The 21035-nt window shown below is 50.3% G+C and overlaps 2 protein-coding genes across 8 annotated transcripts in view; one reads left to right on the top strand and one right to left on the bottom strand.

Moving 5' to 3' along the window:
* The window catches only part of SDK1 (sidekick cell adhesion molecule 1), an 844750-nt gene that overhangs the window by 578456 nt on the left and 245259 nt on the right, over positions 1-21035 (bottom strand). The window lies entirely within an intron of this gene.
* On the top strand, positions 15325-16939 carry LOC149523558 (uncharacterized). Its single transcript, XM_089769285.1, has 2 exons — positions 15325-16183; positions 16379-16939. Exons 1-2 carry the CDS (start codon positions 15634-15636, stop codon positions 16903-16905), a joined length of 1077 nt encoding a protein of 358 aa, XP_089625411.1. The 5' UTR covers positions 15325-15633; the 3' UTR covers positions 16906-16939.

The raw sequence follows: 21035 nt of genomic DNA, 5'->3' as shown, positions 1-21035 counted from the left end.
GATTGCCAACCTATGTTAGACAATACTAGTCTGGCAAAACAAGTAATATAGTACTTTTCATCAGTATAGCTCAAAGTGCTTTACAAAAGAGAATATCTGAAGCTTTAAGAGCACCTAATGAAGCTTCAGAAACTGTTCTTGTTGTTGATTCAACTCTCCTACCTGGAAGGTCCTCTGATGGAATCATGTCCTTTACTAAAGAGGACAGGAAATCCTTATATGTCTCTTTCTCAGAACTCATCTCTATCAGTTATTCCTATTTTTAATGTATGTGAAAATGCTAAGACATAAGGAGGGAGGGAGTTGCTGGAGTGTGTCAAATGCTTTGGATTAGGAACAATAGGCAGGGCAGTCTGGTCATAACACCTCTGGTCATCTGTCGGTTCCCTTGAAGCCCTGTGGTAGTAGCATTTGGCAAACACTACATTATAAAGCTAAAATAAACATGAAATGTAGAAATATAAGAGAATTTGATATTGTATCATCTGAATATAATTTACACCATTTAGAGAAGTCCTGTTTACATTAAAGTAAAATCATAATAAGCACTGCACTAAAGGGATTTTGTTTATCTCTACTTAAACATACAGTGCAATGCAATTTTATTTTATAATATGTCGTTCAGAAAGAGCTGTCAGAGCGCTTGTTATAATAATGGATTACCTAAAATATTATAATAAATTAAACTGAGAATAATAGATTACAAGAGGTATAAAGGCCTGATAAAAATCCTATTGCTGAATTAAAATATGTTAAAAACCATATTGCTGAACTATTTTAGGTAGGCAAACTGAATTGTAAAAAAATGTTAATACTGAATCCTCGTTGAGAATATGTATTTGCATTCATGAGTTAAATCCAGGATGGAGAGTCAAACGGCAATAAAAGACAGTCTTCCTCTATTACTACAAGAAAAACATGGGATCCATGCTAACTAGTTATTATCAAATGCACAGGATTGTACAGAAGCATTGCAAGATTTTCTCCCAGCTTCCTAAAATAATGGAGCTTCTAAACATCCAAAGCAAAAAATATGAATAGAAAACTTCATCTCTAAAATAACCACCCAAAAACTAGAGAAATATGGTTTGACAAAGAAGAAGATGGAAAGGAAATAAACCCTTATAAACAAAAGTACTATATGAGGGTATGTCTACACTACCCTCCTAGTTTGAACTAGGAGGGTAATGTAGGCATACCGCACTTGCAAATGAAGCCCGGATTTGAATTTCCCGGGCTTCATTTGCATAAGCGGGGAGCCGCCATTTTTAAAACCCCGCTAGTTCGAACCCCGTGCAGCGCGGCTACACGGGGCTCGAACTAGGTAGTTCGGAATAGGAATCCTAGTCCGAACTACCTAGTTCGAGCCCCGTGTAGCCGCGCTGCACGGGGTTCGAACTAGCGGGGTTTTAAAAATGGCGGCTCCCCGCTTATGCAAATGAAGCCCGGGAAATTCAAATCCCGGGCTTCATTTGCAAGTGCGGTATGCCTACATTACCCCCCTAGTTCGAACTAGCGGGTAGTGTAGACATACCCTTAGAGATACTCATTCCATCTCAGAAATGTACCTTGGATCTTTCTGGAAAATGGACAGATACACATGAGACATGTATATGTTAGACTTCATGCAAACTGAATCATTGCTGAAAGAATCCCTTTAGTCTAACTGCAAAAGTATCCCAACATAATAAAATTCTGAATTTGCAAGGGAAAACACTAATAGATATAATTAGTCTTTTCCTCTTTCTACTTGTACAAGTCTATGTATTATATCTCTTTGAAAACAGAAGAAAATGTCTGGGTAAATTTGAAATAATCTGGCAATAATACAAAATCAGATCAACTAATAGAATTTTTATGAAATTGCATTTATGTTCATTTTTATATCATGTATTGTGATGCAAGAGAAGAATCTGCTGTTCTAGGAAAATGAACAGAAAATGAAAAATAATTAGGCCCAGAAAGGTATTGGTCTTGCATACACCCAAGACGGGGTAAGGAAGCCATGCATACAAGACATATGTCTCGTATCCTGGAAAAGCTCTGCCATGTCCAAAGAATACGTCTGCTTTTCCAAAAAAAAATTCGGAAAAGCACACGTTTTTTCAACATCCCTGTAAACCTCATTCTACAAGGAAGAAAGGATGTTCCAAAAGAGGAGGTTTTTTTCCAACATTTGACCCTCATGTAGACCTGACAAATGGTTTACAATTTGTGTATCTTTTTCTAACTTTTCCCTGCAGTGTTGACACAGCCTCTGGCTCCTCCTTCTCCACTTCCCTTCTAGCTGCCTTATCTAGCCCTCTAGCTAATGATTCCCACAGCTGCTTCCATTAGCCCTTCAGGCATGGGCTTGCTCAGCTGGTTGTAATTGGCCTTTTCAGCCAGGTTGTAGTGGCAGAGCTCTGGCTTATCCAGCAGTCTGTCACACTACCCACTCCTACAGTAAATCTCTTATCTCTGGCTGAGTAATTAAAATACTCAAAAGCTTCAGAGGGCTAGCTGAGTTAGTCTGTAACAGGAAAAACTTAAAAAACAACAAATAGACTAGCAACAAACATGTAGATGGTATCATGAGCTTTTGTGGGCACAGCCCACTTCTTCAGATGATAGGGAAATACTCAAATCATAACTGAAAGACTTCAGATTGCAGAGAACTCACCATTTCACGGACTTAACCCTGCAAGTGTCCCATGGCCCATGCTGCAGAGGAAGACAACTCCTCTCCCAATCTGCTGATCAGACCTGGGGAGAAAATTCCTTCTCAACCCCATTAGGCTTTGAGCATGTGGGCTAGTAACCCTACTGGGACAATGTGGGAAAATACTAGTCAACATGACAAGAGATATAGAATCAGGGTTTGTCTACACTAGGGATGTGCCTGAGCTCATCAGTTAACCTTTATGGTTATATGCAAGCCCCCCCATGCTGCTACCTCTGATACAGCATTGCCTCTCATAAGCACTACTGCCTCCGATACACTGTATTGCCTACCATGGTGCCACCCACCCTCCCCTTGCATGTAAACATGTAACCACTGAAAATTTCAGCAGTTACATGTTTACCAACACCTCCCCCCCCCATATTTTAACAGCCCTAGTCTATGCTGCATATTGGAGCAAATCATCAAATCATATAACACTAGGACTGGAAGGGACCTTGAGAGGTCATCAAGTCCTGTCCCTTGCCCTCATAGCAGAACCATACACCATTTAGATCATCCCTGATAGATGTCTGTCTAACCTGCTCTTAAATATCTCCAGAGATGGAGCTTCCACAGGCAATTTATTCATGTTTAACCACCCTGACAGTTAGGAAGTTTTTCCTAATGTTCAACCCTAAACCTCTCTTGCTGCAATTTAAGCCCATTGCTTCTTGTCCTATCCTCAGAGGTTAAGGAGAAGAATTTGTCTCTCTCCTCCTTGTGCCACCCATTTAGATACCTGAAAAGCACTATCATGTCCCCTCTCATTCGTCTCCTTTCCAAACTAAACAAGCCCAATTTTTTCAGTCTTCCTTCATAGCTCATGTTCCCTAGACCTTTAATCATTCTTGTTGCTCTTCTCTGGACCTTCTCCAGTTTCTCCACATCTTTCGTGAAATATGGTGCCCAGAACTGGAGACAAAACTCCAGCTGAGGCCTAATCAACAAAGAGTAGAGCGGAAGAATGACTTCTCATGTCTTGCTCACAACACTCCTGTTAATGCATCCCAGAATCATGTTTGCTTTTATTGCAACATCATCACATTGCTGACTAATATTTAGCTTGTGGTCCACTATGACCCCTAGATCCCTTTCTGCAGTACTCCTTCCTAGACAGTAGCTTTCCATTCTGTATGTGTGAAACTGATTGCTCCTTCCTAAGTAGAGTACTTTGCATTTGTCCTTATTAAACTTCATCCTATTTACCTCAGACCATTTCTCCAATTTGTCCAGATCATTTTGAATTATGACCCTATCCTCAAAAGCACTTGCAACCCCTTCCACCTTGGTATCATCTGCAAACTTAGTAAGCATACTCTCTATGCCAGTACAGGCAGTCCCCGGGTTACGTACAAGATAGGGGGTATATCTACACTACAGAGTTAGTTCGAACTAACGAATGTTAGTTCGAACTAACTTTCATAGGCGCTACACTAGCGCTCCGCTAGTTCGAATTTAATTCGAACTAGCGGAGCGCTTAGTTCGAACTAGGTAAACCTCATTTTACGAGGATTAAGCCCAGTTCGAACTAGCTAGTTCGAATTAAGGGCTGTGTAGACCCTTAATTCGAACTAGTGGGAGGCTAAGGCTTCCCAGGTTTCCCTGGTGGCCACTCTGGCCAATACCAGGGAAACTCTATTGCCCCCCTCCCGGCCCCGGACTCCTTAAAGGGGCACGAGCTGGCTACGGTGCCCGTGCCAGGTGCAAGCCTGCCAGCACCCAGCCAGCAAGACCCTGCACCTGGCACGGATCGAGCCAGCCACCCGATGCCCCCCAGCCCTCCCCCTCTTCCCGGGATCAGGCTGGCGGCTCCCGGGAGCTTGCCTGGGACCACAAGAGGCGGGCACCCGCTTGGGCTAGTGCGGACATCGTGGACTTTGTCCACGATCTCCGCACTGGGCACAGGAAGGTGTCCGTCTAGGGCAGAAGAGCTGCCAGCCTGGCCACCCAGGGGCAGGAGTGCATGAAAATCAAGGTGGTCCAGTGAGACCCCCGACCCTGAGCCCTGAGCTTACAATGGCCATCCTGGGTCAGACCAAAGGTCCATCTAGCCCGGTAGCCTGTCTGCCGACAGCGGCCAACCCTAGGGACCCTGGAGGGGATGGACCGACGACAGTGACCAAGCCATTTGTCTCGTGCCATCCCTCTCAAGCCTTCCACAAACTTTGGGCAGGGACACCACTCCTACCCCCTGGCTAATAGCACTCCATGGACCCAACCTCCATGACTTGATCTCACTTCCCTTTAAACTCTATTCTAGTTCTAGCCTTCACAGCCTCCTGCAGCAAGAAGTTCCACAGGTTGACTCTTTGCTTTGTGAAGAAGAACTTTCTGTTACTAGTTTGAAGCCTGCTACCCATTCCTTTCCTTTGGTGTCCTCTAGTCCTTCTTTATGGGAACTAATGAAGAACTTTTCTGTATGCACCGTCTCCACCCGACTCCTGCTTTTAGAGACCTCTATCCTGTCCCCCCTCCGTCTCCTCTTTTCTAAGCTGAGAAGTCCCAGTCTCTTTAGCCTCTCTTCATATGGGACCTGTTCTCAACCCCTGATCATTGTAGTTGCCCTCCCCTCTCCCAGCCTCTCTCTTCCCCTCTCCCAGCTCCTTTTCCCAGTCTCCCCAGTTTTGTTCAATAAAGACAGATTCCATTTTTGAACACAATTGTCCTTTATTTTGTACATCAAGAAAAGGGGCTAGGGAAGGGTAAGTGTAAGGAGGTGAGGGAGGAATGGGCCACGAGCCCCCGATGGGGAGGACTAGGCTGGCTCTGTGGGCTTCTGGGGGTGGAAGCTCTCCTGCAGCCCCCCAATTGCCCCCTCTCTCCAGATGGCAGCCTGCGGCAAGTGCAGCCGGGCTGATGGCCGAGTGGTGTGATGTGCCCAGTGTGGGCACTCCGGGCACTCCAAGCCAGGACTGGTTTTCAAGCGGGGCACCCCTGAGAACTGTCTGTCCGGGGCGGGGGTCGGAACCCTTTAAGCACAGCCCTCGGCTAGCCTGAGACAGCATCTCCACGCTCTAAGTCCTCCTCTGATGCCCTGCTGGCACTGGTTCCGGCCATCCTTAAGCCCTGTTCAGGGTCCACTTAATGTGGACATGCCAGTTCGAATTAGCAAAACGCTAATTCAAACTAGTTTTTAGTTCTAGATGCGTTAGTTCGAATTAGCGCTGTAGTGTAGACATACCCAGGGACTGTAGGTTTGTTCTTAAGTTGAATCTGTATGTAAGTCGGAACTGGTGTCCCAATTCAGCCGCTGCTGAAACTGACCGCCAGTTCTGACTTACATACAGAATCAACTTAAGAACCCCAAGCGTCCCCAAGTCAGCTGCTGCTGAAACTGATCAGCAGCTGATTCCAGGAAGCCCGGGGCAGAGCAACTCTGCCTCGGGCTTCCTGTAGTCAGCGCTGGTTAGTTTCAGCAGCGGCTAAATCAGGACGCCTGGGGCAGAGCAGCTAGGGTGCTGCTGGGTTGCTCCAGTAGCGCCGCTCCTCAGCACTACTGGACCAACCCAGCAGAACCCCATCTGCTCTGCCCCAGGCGTCCTGATTCAGCCGCTGCTGATACTGACCAGCAGCGGCTGAATCAGGACCAGAGCAGCTGGGGTGCTGCTGGGTTGGACCAGTAGCGCCCAGAGCGGCGCTGCGGGACCAACCGGCAGCACCCCAGCTGCTCTGCCACAGGCGTCCGGAGAAAAGCCTAGTCTGCTGGGGGGGGGGGGCGTACTAGCTGCGTCCCCCCCCCCACCCCAGCAGACCAGGAAGACACGGGCGGCGGACCGAGACGCACCGCGGTCCCGCCGCCTGGGTCCTCCGCGGCTTTGCTCCCCGTCTCCCTGGTCTGCTGGAGACCAGCAGACCAGGGAGACGGGGAGCAAAGCCTCTGAGGATGCCAGCAGCGGGACAGCCGCGGGGCGTCTGGGCTGTCCCGCTGCCGGCTTCCCCCGCGGCTTTGCAAAGCCTCGGGGAAGCCAGCAGCGGAGCAGCCCAGGCGCGCCTGGGGTGCCCCGCTGCCCGATCCCCCCCCTCGGCTGCCCCGCCGCCGGCTTCCCCACGGCTTTGCAAAGCGGCGGGGGGGCTCGGGCAGCGGGGCACCCCAGGCGCACCTGGGCTGCTCCGCTGCCGGCTTCCCCGCAGCTTTGCAAAGCCGCGGGGGGGGGGGGGGGGCTTGGGCAGCGAGGTAACCCAGGCGCGCCGGGGCTGCTCCGCTGACGGCTTCCCCGCGGCTTTGCAAAGCGGCGGGGGGGCTCGGGCAGCGGGGCACCCCAGGCGCACCTGGGCTGCTCCGCTGCCGGCTTCCCCGCAGCTTTGCAAAGCCGCGGGGGGGGAGGGGGAGGGCTTGGGCAGCGAGGTAACCCAGGCGCGCCGGGGCTGCTCCGCTGCCGGCTTCCCCGCGGCTTTGCAAAGCGGCGTGGGGGCTCGGGCAGCGGGGCACCCCAGGCGCACCTGGGCTGCTCCGCTGCCGGCTTCCCCGCGGCTTTGCAAAGCGGCGTGGGGGCTCGGGCAGCGGGGCACCCCAGGCGCACCTGGGCTGCTCCGCTGCCGGCTTCCCCGCGGCTTTGCAAAGCGGCGGGGGGGCTCGGGCAGAGGGGCACCCCAGGCGCACCTGGGCTGCTCCGCTGCCGGCTTCCCCGCGGCTTTGCAAAGTGGCGGGGGGGCTCGGGCAGCGGGGCACCCCAGGCGCACCTGGGCTGCTCCGCTGCCGGCTTCCCCGCGGCTTTGCAAAGCGGCGGGGGGGCTCGGGCAGCGGGGCTGCCCCGCTGCCCGAGCCCTTCTGCGGCTTTGCTCTGCGTCTTCCTGGTCTGCAGACCAGGGAGACGCAGAGAAAGCCGCAGAGTACACGGGCGGCAGGACCGCGAGGTCCTGCAGTCCGTGTACTCTGGGGCAGCCCCGTTCGTAACTGCGGATCCGACATAAGTCGGATCCGCGTAAGTCGGGGACTGCCTGTATCTAAATCATTGATGAAAATATTGAACAGAACAGGTCCCGAAACAGACCACCTATGGAAACCCACTTGTTATGCCCTTCCAGCAGGATTCACACTAGCAGAGCTTGAGTAAGAACAATACAAATAACAATGTTACATTTCCTACTTGGCCTGGAACTCAATACAGTATAAGCTGTAACATGCACATTGCTATTTTTAGAGTGCAAGCTCAAAACCAAACCCTGTTAGCCAAGTCTGTTTACCCAGGTTGGGAGGCTAGCTCCCAGCTTTAGTGTAGACATACCAAAAATCATTTCTGAAAGAAATTATCCTTACTACTCTAAACAAAATGTTTCCAGTTTTCTACCATAAATTAACATTAATTTACTGCTGTGTTCCTTACAATTAAGATGGCTTAATGCCTTTTACTGCCTAATTGTTTCATGACTATTACATATGAAATCAATATATCTGCAAGTAAGAGTTGCTAATTAACTTGTGCTCTCTTCTCTTTGCTCTTCAGCAAAAAAAGCACAAAATAATGTAGGAGTGACTATTACTTGTTCATTTTATAGTGACACCGAATAACCATAAGAGTCCATTTCAAACCTTTTAATTTCTATTTTCTATATGAGCTCCCTAATTTTTGCTTAGTACTAAAATTATAACAGACATAATACTGACACCTTATCATCACTATCATTATCTCAGTCCTATTAATTTAAGGACATATTGCAAGATTTACAATCTGATCCTGCTAGCTTTTAACCTCTTCCATTTTATAAAAGAATTCAGTGCTTTTAAAAACCTAAAAAAAATCTCTTATTTGGCTGTAGATGCAAATTGGTTAAATTCATAGACTCTAGCAGTATTCATTTCTTTGATGGGGTATTATTACATTCTATGCAAGAATTTAAGTACTGAGGTGTTTGCTTAGATTCTCATTTCCTTTTTGATGTGCACATTAACTTATATCCAAGATGAATTTGAGATAGAATATAAAATTCTCATGTGCCTTTGTTTGAAAAAAAAAAGGTTATTACCCAGTTAATTTAAGAACTGACAGATAATGGGGATGTAGTTTATTCTGAAATGTTCTTTTGTTTATGTGTATATTGTGTTTTCCTTTGTGTCATTTTACTTCAGCAGGAAACCGGTTTTTTTCTTTATTTTAATAAGTATGAGATGCAGTTGTCTTTGCATAACAAAGTTCCCTCAAATTTATTAATAACATGTAACTACTTAAATGACAGCTCATCCACATTATTTTTGTAAATTAATCATTATTTTCTTTTAATAGCCTGGGATATTCTTTAAGGTTCAGTAATCAACAACTCAATGGAGCTGATCCATGTGATATGTCTATAATGGATAAAATGTCATTTGCTTCTTGGACTTTTTAACTGCAAACTCAAGCACATTGTCTTAACTGAGCTCTACTAGAAGACTGTTGGTGAGACTATACCTCAGACCAGCAACTTGATCTGGGAAATTTTCTCTACTTACAGAAGAGAAGCAAGCAAAATTGATAGTTTCAGAATTGTAGACAATTCAGCTTAGCAGTCTTAATTACACTGCTCCGCATTAACATTCAGCAAGAAACTCCGACTAGCTTGCTCACCCAAGGCTCAAACCATGGGCAACTAGGGGGTAAAGGTCTCTGGAATTATAGGAAAAGTCCCTTGTGGCACTCAATAACAATCACTGCTGTTCACTAATGAGTAACTTCCTGCAAAGGAAGACCTATCCAGTTCTCTGCTTGAAAAACTGTGGTCAGGGTAAATTGGTGTATGATGAACCCTTTGGTCAGAACGTGGAGGACTCTCTCATCCCTTTTAATTCAAATAGAACAGACTACAATTTTCCAAACAGTTCTCTTCTAAATGAGAGATTTTCAAGAACTATTCGGGGCCGACTTTTGAGCTAATTAACTGAAATAATGTGCCTGCTGTTCCTCTTGCTTATACAAATATAAATTGGATAAATGTGGACTTGAGAAGAGTATGGGGCACATGTGAATCCCGTTTGGGTAGGATAGCCTCCTGCATTTGCTCTTCTCCCCCAGCCTCACCTGCTAGAGCTGGAAAAGCCCTAGGCTCTAGCCTGCTCACCTCACTTGCCCCTCTGAGTGCCAGCCAACCTGTGGGATAGCCCATGCCGCCCTGGCCTCCAACCCTCCCAACCCAGCCAGCCTCAGTCACAGGCTGCTGTCCTGTCCACTTAAGCCCCCACTGGCTTTGGGAGAGAGGCTGAGTGAAGGTGTGAAGCAGAATCTTGGGGCAGAGCACAGCTCCCCTGTATGGGAAGGCTTAGCCTCCCATGGCCTGTTATACCTGTTGCTTATGGAGGAAAGGCTCAGATGTAATGAGTCACACCATCACTTATTATTGACACTACAAAATGGGTGTCCACATGTAAAAAGGGAAGTTACTCATCTTGTGTAGTATGAAAGTTCTTTGAGATGTGTGTCCCCGTGGGTGCTCTACTGTTGGTGTCGGGCTCATCCCAGCGCTGCAGATTAAAGTCTTTTCTAGCAGTGTCTAGTCAGGCTGTGCATGTACAAGAGGGGCATGTACCATTCGCACCACTGGAGTTCATGCCTTTGGAGTCCGACTCCCCTCAGTTTCTTTGTGTACGCCCTACTGAATGAATATTAAGCCAAAGGACAGAGGAGGAGAGTGGGTTGTGGAGCACTCACGGGGACAGATGTCTCGAAGAACCATCATTACTGCACAAGGTGAGTGATGTCTCCATGGGTGCTCCACTGTTGGGGTATGTCTACACTGCAAAGTTAATTCGAACTAACAGACGTTAGTTCGAATTAACTTTCATAGGTGCTACACATACAAACCGTTAGTTCGAACTTAATTCGAACTAGCGGAGCGCTTAATTTGAACTAGGTAAACCTCATTCTACGAGGACTAACGCCTACTTCGAATTAAGTAGTTTGAATTAAGGGCTGTGTAGCCACTTATTTCGAACTAGTGGGAGGCTAGCCCTCCCCAGCTTTCCATGGTGGCCACTCTGGGAATCACCAGGGAAACTCTTCTGCCTCCCTCCCAGCCCCGGAGCCCTTAAAGGGGCACGGGCTGGTTACGGTGCCCGTGCCAGGTGCAAGCCTGCCAGCACCCAGCCAGCAGACCCTGCACCTGGCACTGCACGAACCAGCCACCGGCTGCCACACAGCCCTCCGCCTCTTCCCGGGACCAGGCTGGCGGCTCCCAGGAGCCTGCCCGGGGCCGCAAGAGGCGGGCGCCCACCTGGTCTAGTGCGGACATCGTGGACCTCATCCACGACCTCCGCACTAGGCACAGGAAAGTGGCGGTCTAGGGAAGGATAGCTGCCAGTCTGGCCACCCAGGAGCAGGTTTGCATGAAAATCAAGGTGGTCCACTGAGACCCCCGACCCTGAGCCCTGAGCTTAAAATGGCCATACTGGATCAGACCCAAGATCCATCTAGCCCAGTAGCCTGTCTGCCGACAGCGGCCAACACTAGGTGCCCTGGAGGGGATGGACCGAAGACAATGACCAAGCCATTTGTCTCATGCCCTCCATCTCCAGCCTTCCACAAACAGAGGCCAGGGACACCATTTCTACCCCCTGGCTAATACCACTCCATGGACCCAACCTCCATGAATTTATCTAACTTCTCTTTACACTCTGTTCTAGTTCTAGCCTTCACAGCCTCCTGCAGCAAGGAATTCCACAGGCTGACTATTTGCTTTGTGAAGAAGAACTTTCTGTTATTAGTTTGAAACCTGCTACCCATTCATTTCATTTGGTGTCCTCTAGTCCTTCTATTATGGAAACTAATGAAGAACTTTTCTTTATGTACCCTCTCCACACCACTCGTGCTTTTAAAGACCTCTATCATATCCTCCCTCAGTCTCCTCTTTTCTAAGCTGAAAAGTCCCAGTCTCTTCAGCCTCTCTTCATATGGGACCTGTTCCAAACCCCTGATCATTTTAGTTGCCCTCCCCTCTCCCACCCTCTCTCTTCCCCTCTCCCACCTCCTTTTCCCAGTCTCCCTGAGTTTTGTTCAATAAAGAGAGTTTCTATTTTTGAACACACATGTCCTTTATTTTGTACATCAGGAAGGGGGGCTAGGGAGGGGTAAGTGGAAGGAGGTGGGGAAGGAATGGGGTATGAGCCCCCAATGGGGAGGACTGGGGTGGCTCTGTGGGCTCCTCGGGGTGGAAGCTCTCCTGCAGCCCCGATTGACCCCCCCCCCGGATGGCAGCCTGCAGCAAGTGCAGCCGGGCTGATGGCCGAGTGCCGTGATGTGCCGAGTGTGGGCACTCAGGGCACTCTAAGCCAGGACTGCTTTGCAAGCGGGGAACCCCTGAGAACTGTCTGTCCGGGGTGGGGGTCGGGTCCCTTTAAGCACAGCCCTCGGATAGCCTGAGACAGCAGCTCCACGGTCTAAGCCCTAATCTGATGCCCTGCCGGCACTGCTTCTGGCCATCCTTAACCTCAGTTCAGGGTCCACTCAATGTGGACATGCTAGTTCGAATTAGCAAAATGCTAATTCGAACTAGTTTTTAGGTCTAGATGCACTAGTTCGAATTAGCTTAGTTCGAATTAACTAATTTGAATTAAGTTAGTTCGAATTAGTGATGTAGTGTAGACATACCCTGGGTGACTACATAGTGGTACCCCACAGATGATAGGTGGGCTTTGGCTAAATCTTACGTACAGGTGAAAGGACTGCATCAGATACTGCAGAGCTTTTGTCCACTCGTGTAGATATTGCATAATTTCTCATGAAAGTATGGTTAGAAGACCAGGTTGCTGTGTAGCAGATATCTTCAAGTAGAACTCCCTTCAAAAAGGCTGTTGATGATGTCACTGCTTGGGTGGAGTGCATCCTAGGGAACATCGGGAGAGGTCTACCCTGAAGGGAGTAACACTGAAGGATGCAAGATGTTATCAATTTTGAGACACATTGCAAAAAGAGAGGCTTTCCCCTTGAACGTTCTGCCAGTGAAACAGATAGAGCCTGTGATTTGTGGAGAGACCAAGTCCAGTCAATATAGACTGATAATGCCCTTTGGACATCTAGGGTGTGTAGAATGGCCTCCTCCTGAGACGCATGGGGTTTTGGGCAGAAGGCCGGCAGAACAGTGGGCTCATTGATATGGAAATCCAAAATGACTTTAGGCAGGAAGGAGGGGTGGGGTTGGAGGACGACCTTGTCCTTGTGAAATACGGTGTAGGGCGGTGATGCTGTGAGAGCCGCAATCTCACTAACTTGCTTTGCCAGTGTGATAGCAATTAAAAACACAGTGTTTACTGTTTGGAGGTAGGGAAAGCACTTAGACATTGGCCCAAATGGTGGTCTAGAGAGTGCATTAAGAACCAAGTCCAAGTCCCACATAGGCATTATAGGTCTACATGGCAGATTAAGATTTTGTAGCCCTTTGAGAAATCCCTTGAGACAAGGTGAGCAAATATGGAGAATATGTCAATTGAAGGGTGGAATGCTGTGAGCGCCGCGAGGTGTACTGTGAGTGATGACACTGACAGACCTTGTTGTTTCAGGAACATTATATAGTCGAGGACTGTATGAAGAGGTACAGTAGATGGTTGCACCCGTTACTCACACACCAGTCTGAAAAAGTTTCCACTTATAGAGATAGGTATTACAAGGGGTTTGTCAAGGAGTCCTGTGGCATCTTATAAACTAACAGATGTATTGGAGCTCCAATGTACTGGAGCACCAATACTCCTTGTCCTTGTCGCCTTTGCAGATCCAGACTAACACGGATACCCCCTAATACTTTGTGGCATAGGAATATCGTGGCTACCACCAGGGACTCAGAGAAAACTCTGGGGGCAGAAGAGAGACTGAAAGGAAGAACTCTGTATTGAAAGAAATTGGAGAAAGTCCAGAGAAGAGCAACAAGATTAGAGGTCTAGAGAACATGACCTATGAAGGAAGACTGAAAGAATTGGGCTTGTTTAGTTTGGAAAAGAGAAGACTGAGGGGACATGATAGCGGTTTTCAGGTATTTAAAAGGGTGTCACAAGGAGGAAGGAGGCAATTTCAGGACAGGGGATTTTATTCAACTTACTTCCTTATAGAAAAGTGCACAGGCTGTTGGAGTTCCATCCTCGACCTCTGCCATCTAAACAAATATCTCTGCAAAAAGTGTTTCAAAATGGTCATGCAGGTGGCAATCATTCCGGCACTGGATGAGAAAACTAGTTTGCAGCCCTCAAGCCTCCAAGACACTTAATTTCATATAACCATACATCCTGCACACAGATGCTGCCTCTGTTTTACAGTTGCTTCAGATCACTTTCATAGAATCATAGAATCCTAGAACACTAGAAGTGGAAGGGACCTTGAGAGGTCATTGAGTCCAATCTCCTGTCCTCATGGCAGAACCCAGTACCATCTGTATCCGGCACCAGAGCATTGTAGTCTTGTGGATGCACAGAAGAATGATGTTGAAGAATGCTTGTAGAAGTATCCTGCGGTGCTGGGGAAAGTGGCACTAGTGGCAATGGCACCGACTTTGGGCTTGGAGTGTGAGGCAATGGCTTTGCAGATTTAGACCTGGCCTTCATCGGCAACGAGGTCTTGGTGCAGCAGTGCCACCATCTTATCAGGTTGTCTCACATCAGAGCTCTTTGGTGCTGGAGTAGTTGGTGCCAAAGCAGCCCAGGGACGTCTGGTGCCAAAGATGCCTGACTTGTCAACCATGTGAACTCATGGCAGTAGGGACTAAGCTGGCAAAAACCTTTTAGCTGAAAACTTAGGTGAAGGAGTGCTCGGGATCTTTTTCTGAGTGGTGGCAGCTTCATGCTGTTTACTGATGTCTCTATGATGCTGAGGTTTCAGCGTTTTATCGAATATTAACAAGCGTAGCCTCAGCTCTGTCCTTGTGAGCTCTTGCTGTGAGGCTACAGCACTGCACTCACTTCTGGGAGATGTGTGCCTCCCCCAAGCAACAAATACAAGATCCATGGCTCTCTGAAGCAGGCATAGGGTCACACCACTTCTCAGACTCTTTAAATCCGGGAGAGTGTGGCATTTTGTTGTTGTTCTGTTTTCTCTGTCACCTTGGGTATGTCTACACTACCCCGCTAGTTCGAACTAGCAGGGTAATGTAGGCATACCGCAATTGCAAATGAAGCCCGGGATTTGAATTTCCCGGGCTTCATTTGCATAAGCGGGGCGCCGCCATTTTTAAATCCCCGCTCGTTCGAACCCCGTGCCGCGCGGCTACACGCTGCACGAACTAGGTAGTTCGAACTAGACTTCCTAGTTCGAACTACCGTTACTCCTCGTGGAATGAGGAGTAACGGTAGTTCGAACTAGGAAGTCTAGTTCGAACTACCTAGTTCGTGCCGCGTGTAGCCGCGCGGCACGGGGTTCGAACGAGCGGGGATTTAAAAATGGCGGTGCCCCGGTTATGCAAATGAAGCCCGGGAAATTCAAATCCCGAGCTTCATTTGCAATTGCGGTATGCCTACATTACCCCGCTAGTTCGAACTAGCGGGGTAGTGTAGACATACCCCCTCTTTTTTTCACCCTGGCTGTGGCAGCTTTTTGTTTTGTTTTGTTTTTCTCGCACACCTTTCATTATGTTTGGCGGCTCTTACTTTCTAAGGGTATGTCTACACTAGAAAGTTAGTTCGAACTAACGGACGTTAGTTCGAACTAACTTTCCTATGCGCTACACTAGCGCTCCGTTAGTTCGAACTTAATTCGAACTAACGGAGCGCTTAGTTCGAACTAGGTAAACCTCATTTTACGAGGACTAACGCCTAGTTCGAACTAGCTAGTTCGAACTAAGGGCTGTGTAGCCCTTTAGTTCGAACTAGTGGGAGGCTAAGGCTTCCCAGGTTTCCCTGGTGGCCACTCTGGCCAACACCAGGGAAACTCTATTGCCCCCCTCCCGGCCCCGGAGCCCTTAAAGGGCCATGGGCTGGCTACTCACTTTGTGCCAGTTGCAAGGCTGCCAGCACCCGTGCCTGCACAGCCTGCACCTGCCACAGGATGAGCCAGCCATCCGAGGGCTCCCAGCCCTCCACTGCTCCCCACGACCAGCCTGGCGGCTCCCGGGAGCCTGCCCGGGGGCGCAAAAGGCGGGCGCCCGCCTGGTCAAGTGCGGAGATCGTGGACCTCATCGAGGTTTGGGGGGAAGCCTCAAATGTCCACGATCTCCGCACTAGCCACCGGAACGCGGCCGTCTATGGACGCATGGCTGCCAGCCTGGCCGCCAGGGGCCACCAGCGCAGCCGGGAGCAGGTGCGCTGCAAGATTAAAGACTTGCGGCAGTCCTACTCCCGGGCCTGCCTGCCAGAGGCTGACCCGGAGGCCTGCCCCCACTTCCATGCCCTGGACCGCATCCTGGGGCCTCATGCCGTCCCTGCCCCCCGGGACGTGATTGACCCCGGGGCAGAGGGACCGCTCCTGGACACCGAGGAGGAGGAAGAGGGCTCTGAGAGCCAGGAGCCTGCCGCCAGCCTTCCCAGGACCCGGGACCCCCGAGGCACCCCACAGAGCCGCTCGCCTGCATCATCAGAGGCCGGGGAGGCGTCCACCTGTGAGTACCCTCGTGTTCCCCTTATGTGTACGGGGGGCTGGGGCGAGAGGGAGCCTCGGGACCGTGCGCCTGGGCCTTGCCCACTACGGAGCAGCAGCTGGGGATCCTGCAGGGGCCCTGGCCTTGCAGAGGGGAGCTGGGTTTCACACACCTGGGCCCCTGGGGTAATTGACCGCTGGTCTTCTTGCACCACAGCTGCAGCACCGGGGACTGCAGGGCGCACCACACCGCCTGCAGCAGCCGCCCGTGCCCGGGCAAGCAGGACAGCCAGGAACCAGGAGGACTACCAGAGGCGGCATCTCCGGTTCCTGGACCGACAGCTCCGTCTCCAGGACCACTGGGTCCAGGAGGACCTCAGGCTGCGCCAGAGGAGTCTGGAGGCCCTGGAGGAGCAGGGCCGTGCCCTGCGAGGCCACCTCCAGAGCCTGCTAGACCGCTTTCCATTTCCTCCTCCCCCTGCTCCCCCTCTTGCTCCCCCTCTTGCTCCCCCTGCTCCCCCTCTTGCTCCCCCTCTTGCTCCCCCTGCTCCCCCTCTTGATCCCCCTCTTGCTCCCCCTGCTCCCCCTGCTCCTCCTGTTCCTCCTGCTTCCGCTCCTGCTTCCGCTCCTGCTTCATCCACACCCCCTGTCCTCTCTGCCCCCCCCTCCACAACCATTCCCCACCGACGCCCCCGGACCCGCAGTGTGGCGAGACGGGAGAGGCACCCAGACTCCCACCCCTGAGCTTTCCTTTCCCTTCCTCCCTTCCCTCCCCTCCCCTTCCAGCTCCCTCGTCCCAGGTTTCCCCCTCCCTTCTCCCACCTTCATTCCTCCCTCCCCCACCCCAGTTCTCTGAAATAAACAGACGTTTTTGTTTGAAAAACAGGTGTCTTTATTGTACAGTAGATAGGGAGGGGAAAGGGGAAGGGGGGGGGTAGGGTGGAAGAAGGCCCCGGTGGGGCATGCAGGGAGAGGTCAGTCCTCCTCCTCCTCCACCTGGAAGCTCTCCCGCAGGGCTTCCCGGATCCGGATGGCCCCCCGCTGGGCTTCCCGGACGGCGGTGGTGCGGGGCTGACCGTAGTGTCCAGCCATGCGGTCAGCCTCAGCCATCCAGGCTGGCAAGAAAGCCTCCCCCTTCCGCTCACACAAATTGTGGAGCACACAACATGCCGCCACCACGGGAGGGATGTTGTGCTCGGCCAGGTCCAGACGGGTGAGGAGGCATCGAAAGCGGGCTTTCAGTCGCCCGAAGGCCCCCTCCACCACGATGCGGGCCCTGCTCAGCCTGTTATTGAAGGCCTGGCGGGAGGGATTGAGGTGCCCCGTGTAGGGCTTCATGAGCCAGGGCTGCAGTGGGTAGGCGGCATCCCCCACCAGGCAGACGGGCATGTCCACGTCCCCGACCCTGATGTGGCGGTCGGGGAAGAAGGTCCCGTCCTGCAGCCGCTGGCACACGGAGGAGTTCCGGTACACCCGGGCGTCGTGTGCTTTGCCGGACCAGCCCACATTTATGTCCGTGAACTGTCCCCGGTGGTCACACACGGCCTGCAGGATGACGGAGAAGTACCCCTTGCGGTTCACGTACCGGGACGCCTGGTGTTCCGGGGCACGGATGGGGATGTGCGTCCCGTCGATGGCCCCCCCGCAGTTGGGGAAGCCGAGGGCGCCGAATCCCCGGATGACGGCATCCGGGTCGGCGAGGCGGACCACCCTGCGGAGCAGCACCCGGTTGATGGCCTTGACCACCTGCGGAGAGAGACACAGCAAAGCGTCAATCAGTGGGGCGCCCGGGTGGCTGGGAGCATTCATGCCCTGGCAGTGCCCCGCGCCCCACTCCCGGAAGCAACCCCCCTGGCGGCGTGTAGTACGGCCGGGACAGCCCGACCCCTCCGGTGCGGGGCGCCTTCGCCTCCTCCTGCCCCCCCCTTTGTCCCTGGGGCGGCCCATCCCCTCCTCGCAGCCCCCCTCCCCCCCGGCTCGGTGGCCGACGAGCGCCGTACCTGCATGAGCACTGCTCCGACAGTGGATCTCCCCACGCCGAACTGGTTCCCGACGGATCGGTAGCTGTCCGGCGTGGAGAGCTTCCAGAGGGCGATGGCCACCCGCTTCTGGAGGGGGATGGCGGGCCTCATGCGAGTGTCCCTTCTTTGCAGGGCAGGGGCGAGCCACTCGCAGAGCTCCAGGAAGGTGTCCCTCCTCATCCTAAAGTTCTGGGTCCACTGTCGGTCGTCCCAGCGCTCCAGGACGATGCGGTCCCACCAGTCGCTGCTGGTGTCCAGACGCCAGATGCGGCGGGGCACGCCGGTGCCGGGGCGCCGCCGCGGCTCCTCCACGGCCCCCAGGGCGGCCAGGCGGAGAGGCAGGGGGCTGACGTTCCCCAGGTGGTGCCAGGCAGCCTCGAGCCATTGCTGGCAGGCTTGCAGTAGCAAGTCCAGAACGTGCACCAGAAGGTGCAGGGCGAGCCGTGGCTCCATGTTGCCACCTGCGGCAGTCCCCCCCGAAGGGAAGCACCGACACAGACGGGCACAGAGACCGACGCTTTGCTGTCCCTCGGCGAGGTTGGCAAGCAAGCAGGAAAAGCTGAGAACCGGCTGTCCAGGGGGGGTCCCTTTAAGCACGAGCCTCAGATAGCCTCAGACAGCAGCCACACAAAGCAACTGCTGACCTGATGCCCTGCCAGAACCGGTTTCAGCTGCCCTTAAATGCCCCCCTGCGTCCAATCAGTGTGGACGCGCTAGTTCGAACTAGCAAAACGCTAGTTCGAACTAGTTTTTAGTTCTAGATGCGCTAGTTCGAACTAGCTTAGTTCGAATTAACTAATTCGAACTAAGTTAGTTCGAACTAGCGCTGTAGTGTAGACGTACCCTAATTTAGTTGTTGATGATAATTGTATTATTTTGTTTTTCTTCCTTTTCTTTCATGCTCTCTTCTCTTCTTTTGTTTGTTTGTTTTTTACAGGCCTGAAGACTGTGTCCAGGGAGATTGGCAGCGTACTGTGCCTCAGGAACTGCGCCTCAACTATTTCCAGCAATAAATAGGAAGAAGAAAAGTTGGGGCTTTTCTACTATTACTAACTAAGGAAAATGAGAATGAAATAACTTATTTACAACTAATTAGAATCAATTCCTGTCTACAGATATCTGAAGAGGAGGAGAGGGATCGAGCTCCGTTTGCAACCGAGGGTGGTAAAGAAGGAACTGAGGTGTGTTGGGCCACACACACAAACTCCAAAGGCGCGAACGGCACGCTCCCGTCTCGCACATGCATGGCTCGACTTGACACTTCTACGAAAGACTGCGGCACTGGGATGAGCCTGACACCAACAATGGAGCACCCATGGGGACATCACTCAAAGAATTCCAGATTATTCATACACCTGCTCAACACCACGTAAATTTAGCTCTTAGGCTAGCAATCCTGCCTACTGGTAAAATAGCACTGGAAGTAGTTAGATAGATCCATTCATGCTTGAGCCAAGAAACAGTTGGAAATATTGCCTTTTTAAAACTATTGTACTTCTTAATACCACAGATAAGTATTCTCCAGGTTTCTAAACTGTATCCATCCATTCTTGACAGATAAACGAATAAATAGTTGGGTTTTGTTTTTATTAATAGGGACAAAGGATGACAGATAATATAAAGAAATTGAGAAAAAAGGCTACAATGGAGCAACTGTAATTCTTAGTTGCATGAATGGGCTTAAAAATGGTGACAGCTCTTTAGAAATAAATAGTTTTTACTATAGGTTCCCAGCTGAGCCCTCTAGACAGATAAAAAAGAAAAGACTTCTTAAGTGATTATCTGCAGATTTAAAGAATAAAAGATTAAACAGGAAGTAAAAATACTCACAAAGAAGTAACTCGAGAGATTAAGAAAGGGAAGGAACCAACAAAAATTTCCTTCATCAAGGAAATACTGAAAATGGATCCAGTAGAGGGGCAAGAAGTAACCTTTGTCTCTAGATATATTAAAAAACAGATCAGTAAATGGAGCTGAGGAATGAAAAGAGAAGCCTCTCAGTCCACAGTAAGTTATATCTGATGTGGATTATGCCACTAGATTCTGCTATTCTTTGTCTCTAAACCCTAGAAACTATGACCTCTTACACTCACAAGGGACTCCCAAATATCCTTTACTTCCCATCAGAGACCACACTATAGTGCCCATCAGATGCCCTTTCCCAGAAAGGAAAACACAACTACTCCCCAAAAAACTCACTACCTACTACAGCTATGCACCTTCCTCTTGGAGCCTCAGCCGAATCAAAGTACTTTAGCACTTGCCTACCTTTAAGCATTTAAATGGTTCTATTGAAATAGTTAATTTAAACAGATTCCTGGAGCATGGAACAGGAAAAACACTAGCAATTTATTCAAAGACAGTGGGTCTACCTAAAAATGTTTCATTGAAGTCAAATGTCTAAAGTTAAGCATATGCTTAAGTACTGAATCTTGGCCCAATGTTTTTGTCATCCTCCTTATAAACACTTAGGGTATGTCTACACTACCCCGCTAGTACGAACTAGCGGGGGTAATGTAGTCATCCGCAGTTGCAAATGAAGCCTGGGATTTGAATTTCCCGGACTTCATTTGCATGAAGCCGGCCGGCACCATTTTTAAATGCCGGCTAGTTCGAACCCCGTGCCGCGTGGCTACACGCGGCACCAAGTAGCTAGTTCGGATTAGACTTCTAATCCGAACTAGCTGTACTCCTCGTGGAACTCCTCGTGTAGACATACCCTTAGTGATTTAACTCTTATTCTTACTATAAATATAACTGTATGACAAACTACCTGCAAATAAAATTGATAGGTACTATCGGGAAACCTAAGATAAGGGGTAAATCAAAGACAATCTATTTATTTCCAAATTA

Source organism: Pelodiscus sinensis, chromosome 15, assembly GCF_052426305.1.
Source record: "Pelodiscus sinensis isolate ZL-2025 chromosome 15, ASM5242630v1, whole genome shotgun sequence".
Classification (NCBI taxonomy): domain Eukaryota; kingdom Metazoa; phylum Chordata; order Testudines; family Trionychidae; genus Pelodiscus; species Pelodiscus sinensis.
The sequence above is the reverse complement of the archived record's forward strand: the minus strand, read 5'-3'. Positions and strand labels throughout refer to the sequence as shown.

Bases quoted from the DNA above. Each gene is read 5' to 3' on its own strand.
- LOC149523558 (XM_089769285.1), top strand. From the start codon at position 15,634: ATGAGCCAGCCATCCGAGGGCTCCCAGCCCTCCACTGCTCCCCACGAC. The intron at 16,184-16,378 runs GTGAGTACCCTC...CTTGCACCACAG, and splicing joins GGCCGGGGAGGCGTCCACCT to CTGCAGCACCGGGGACTGCA.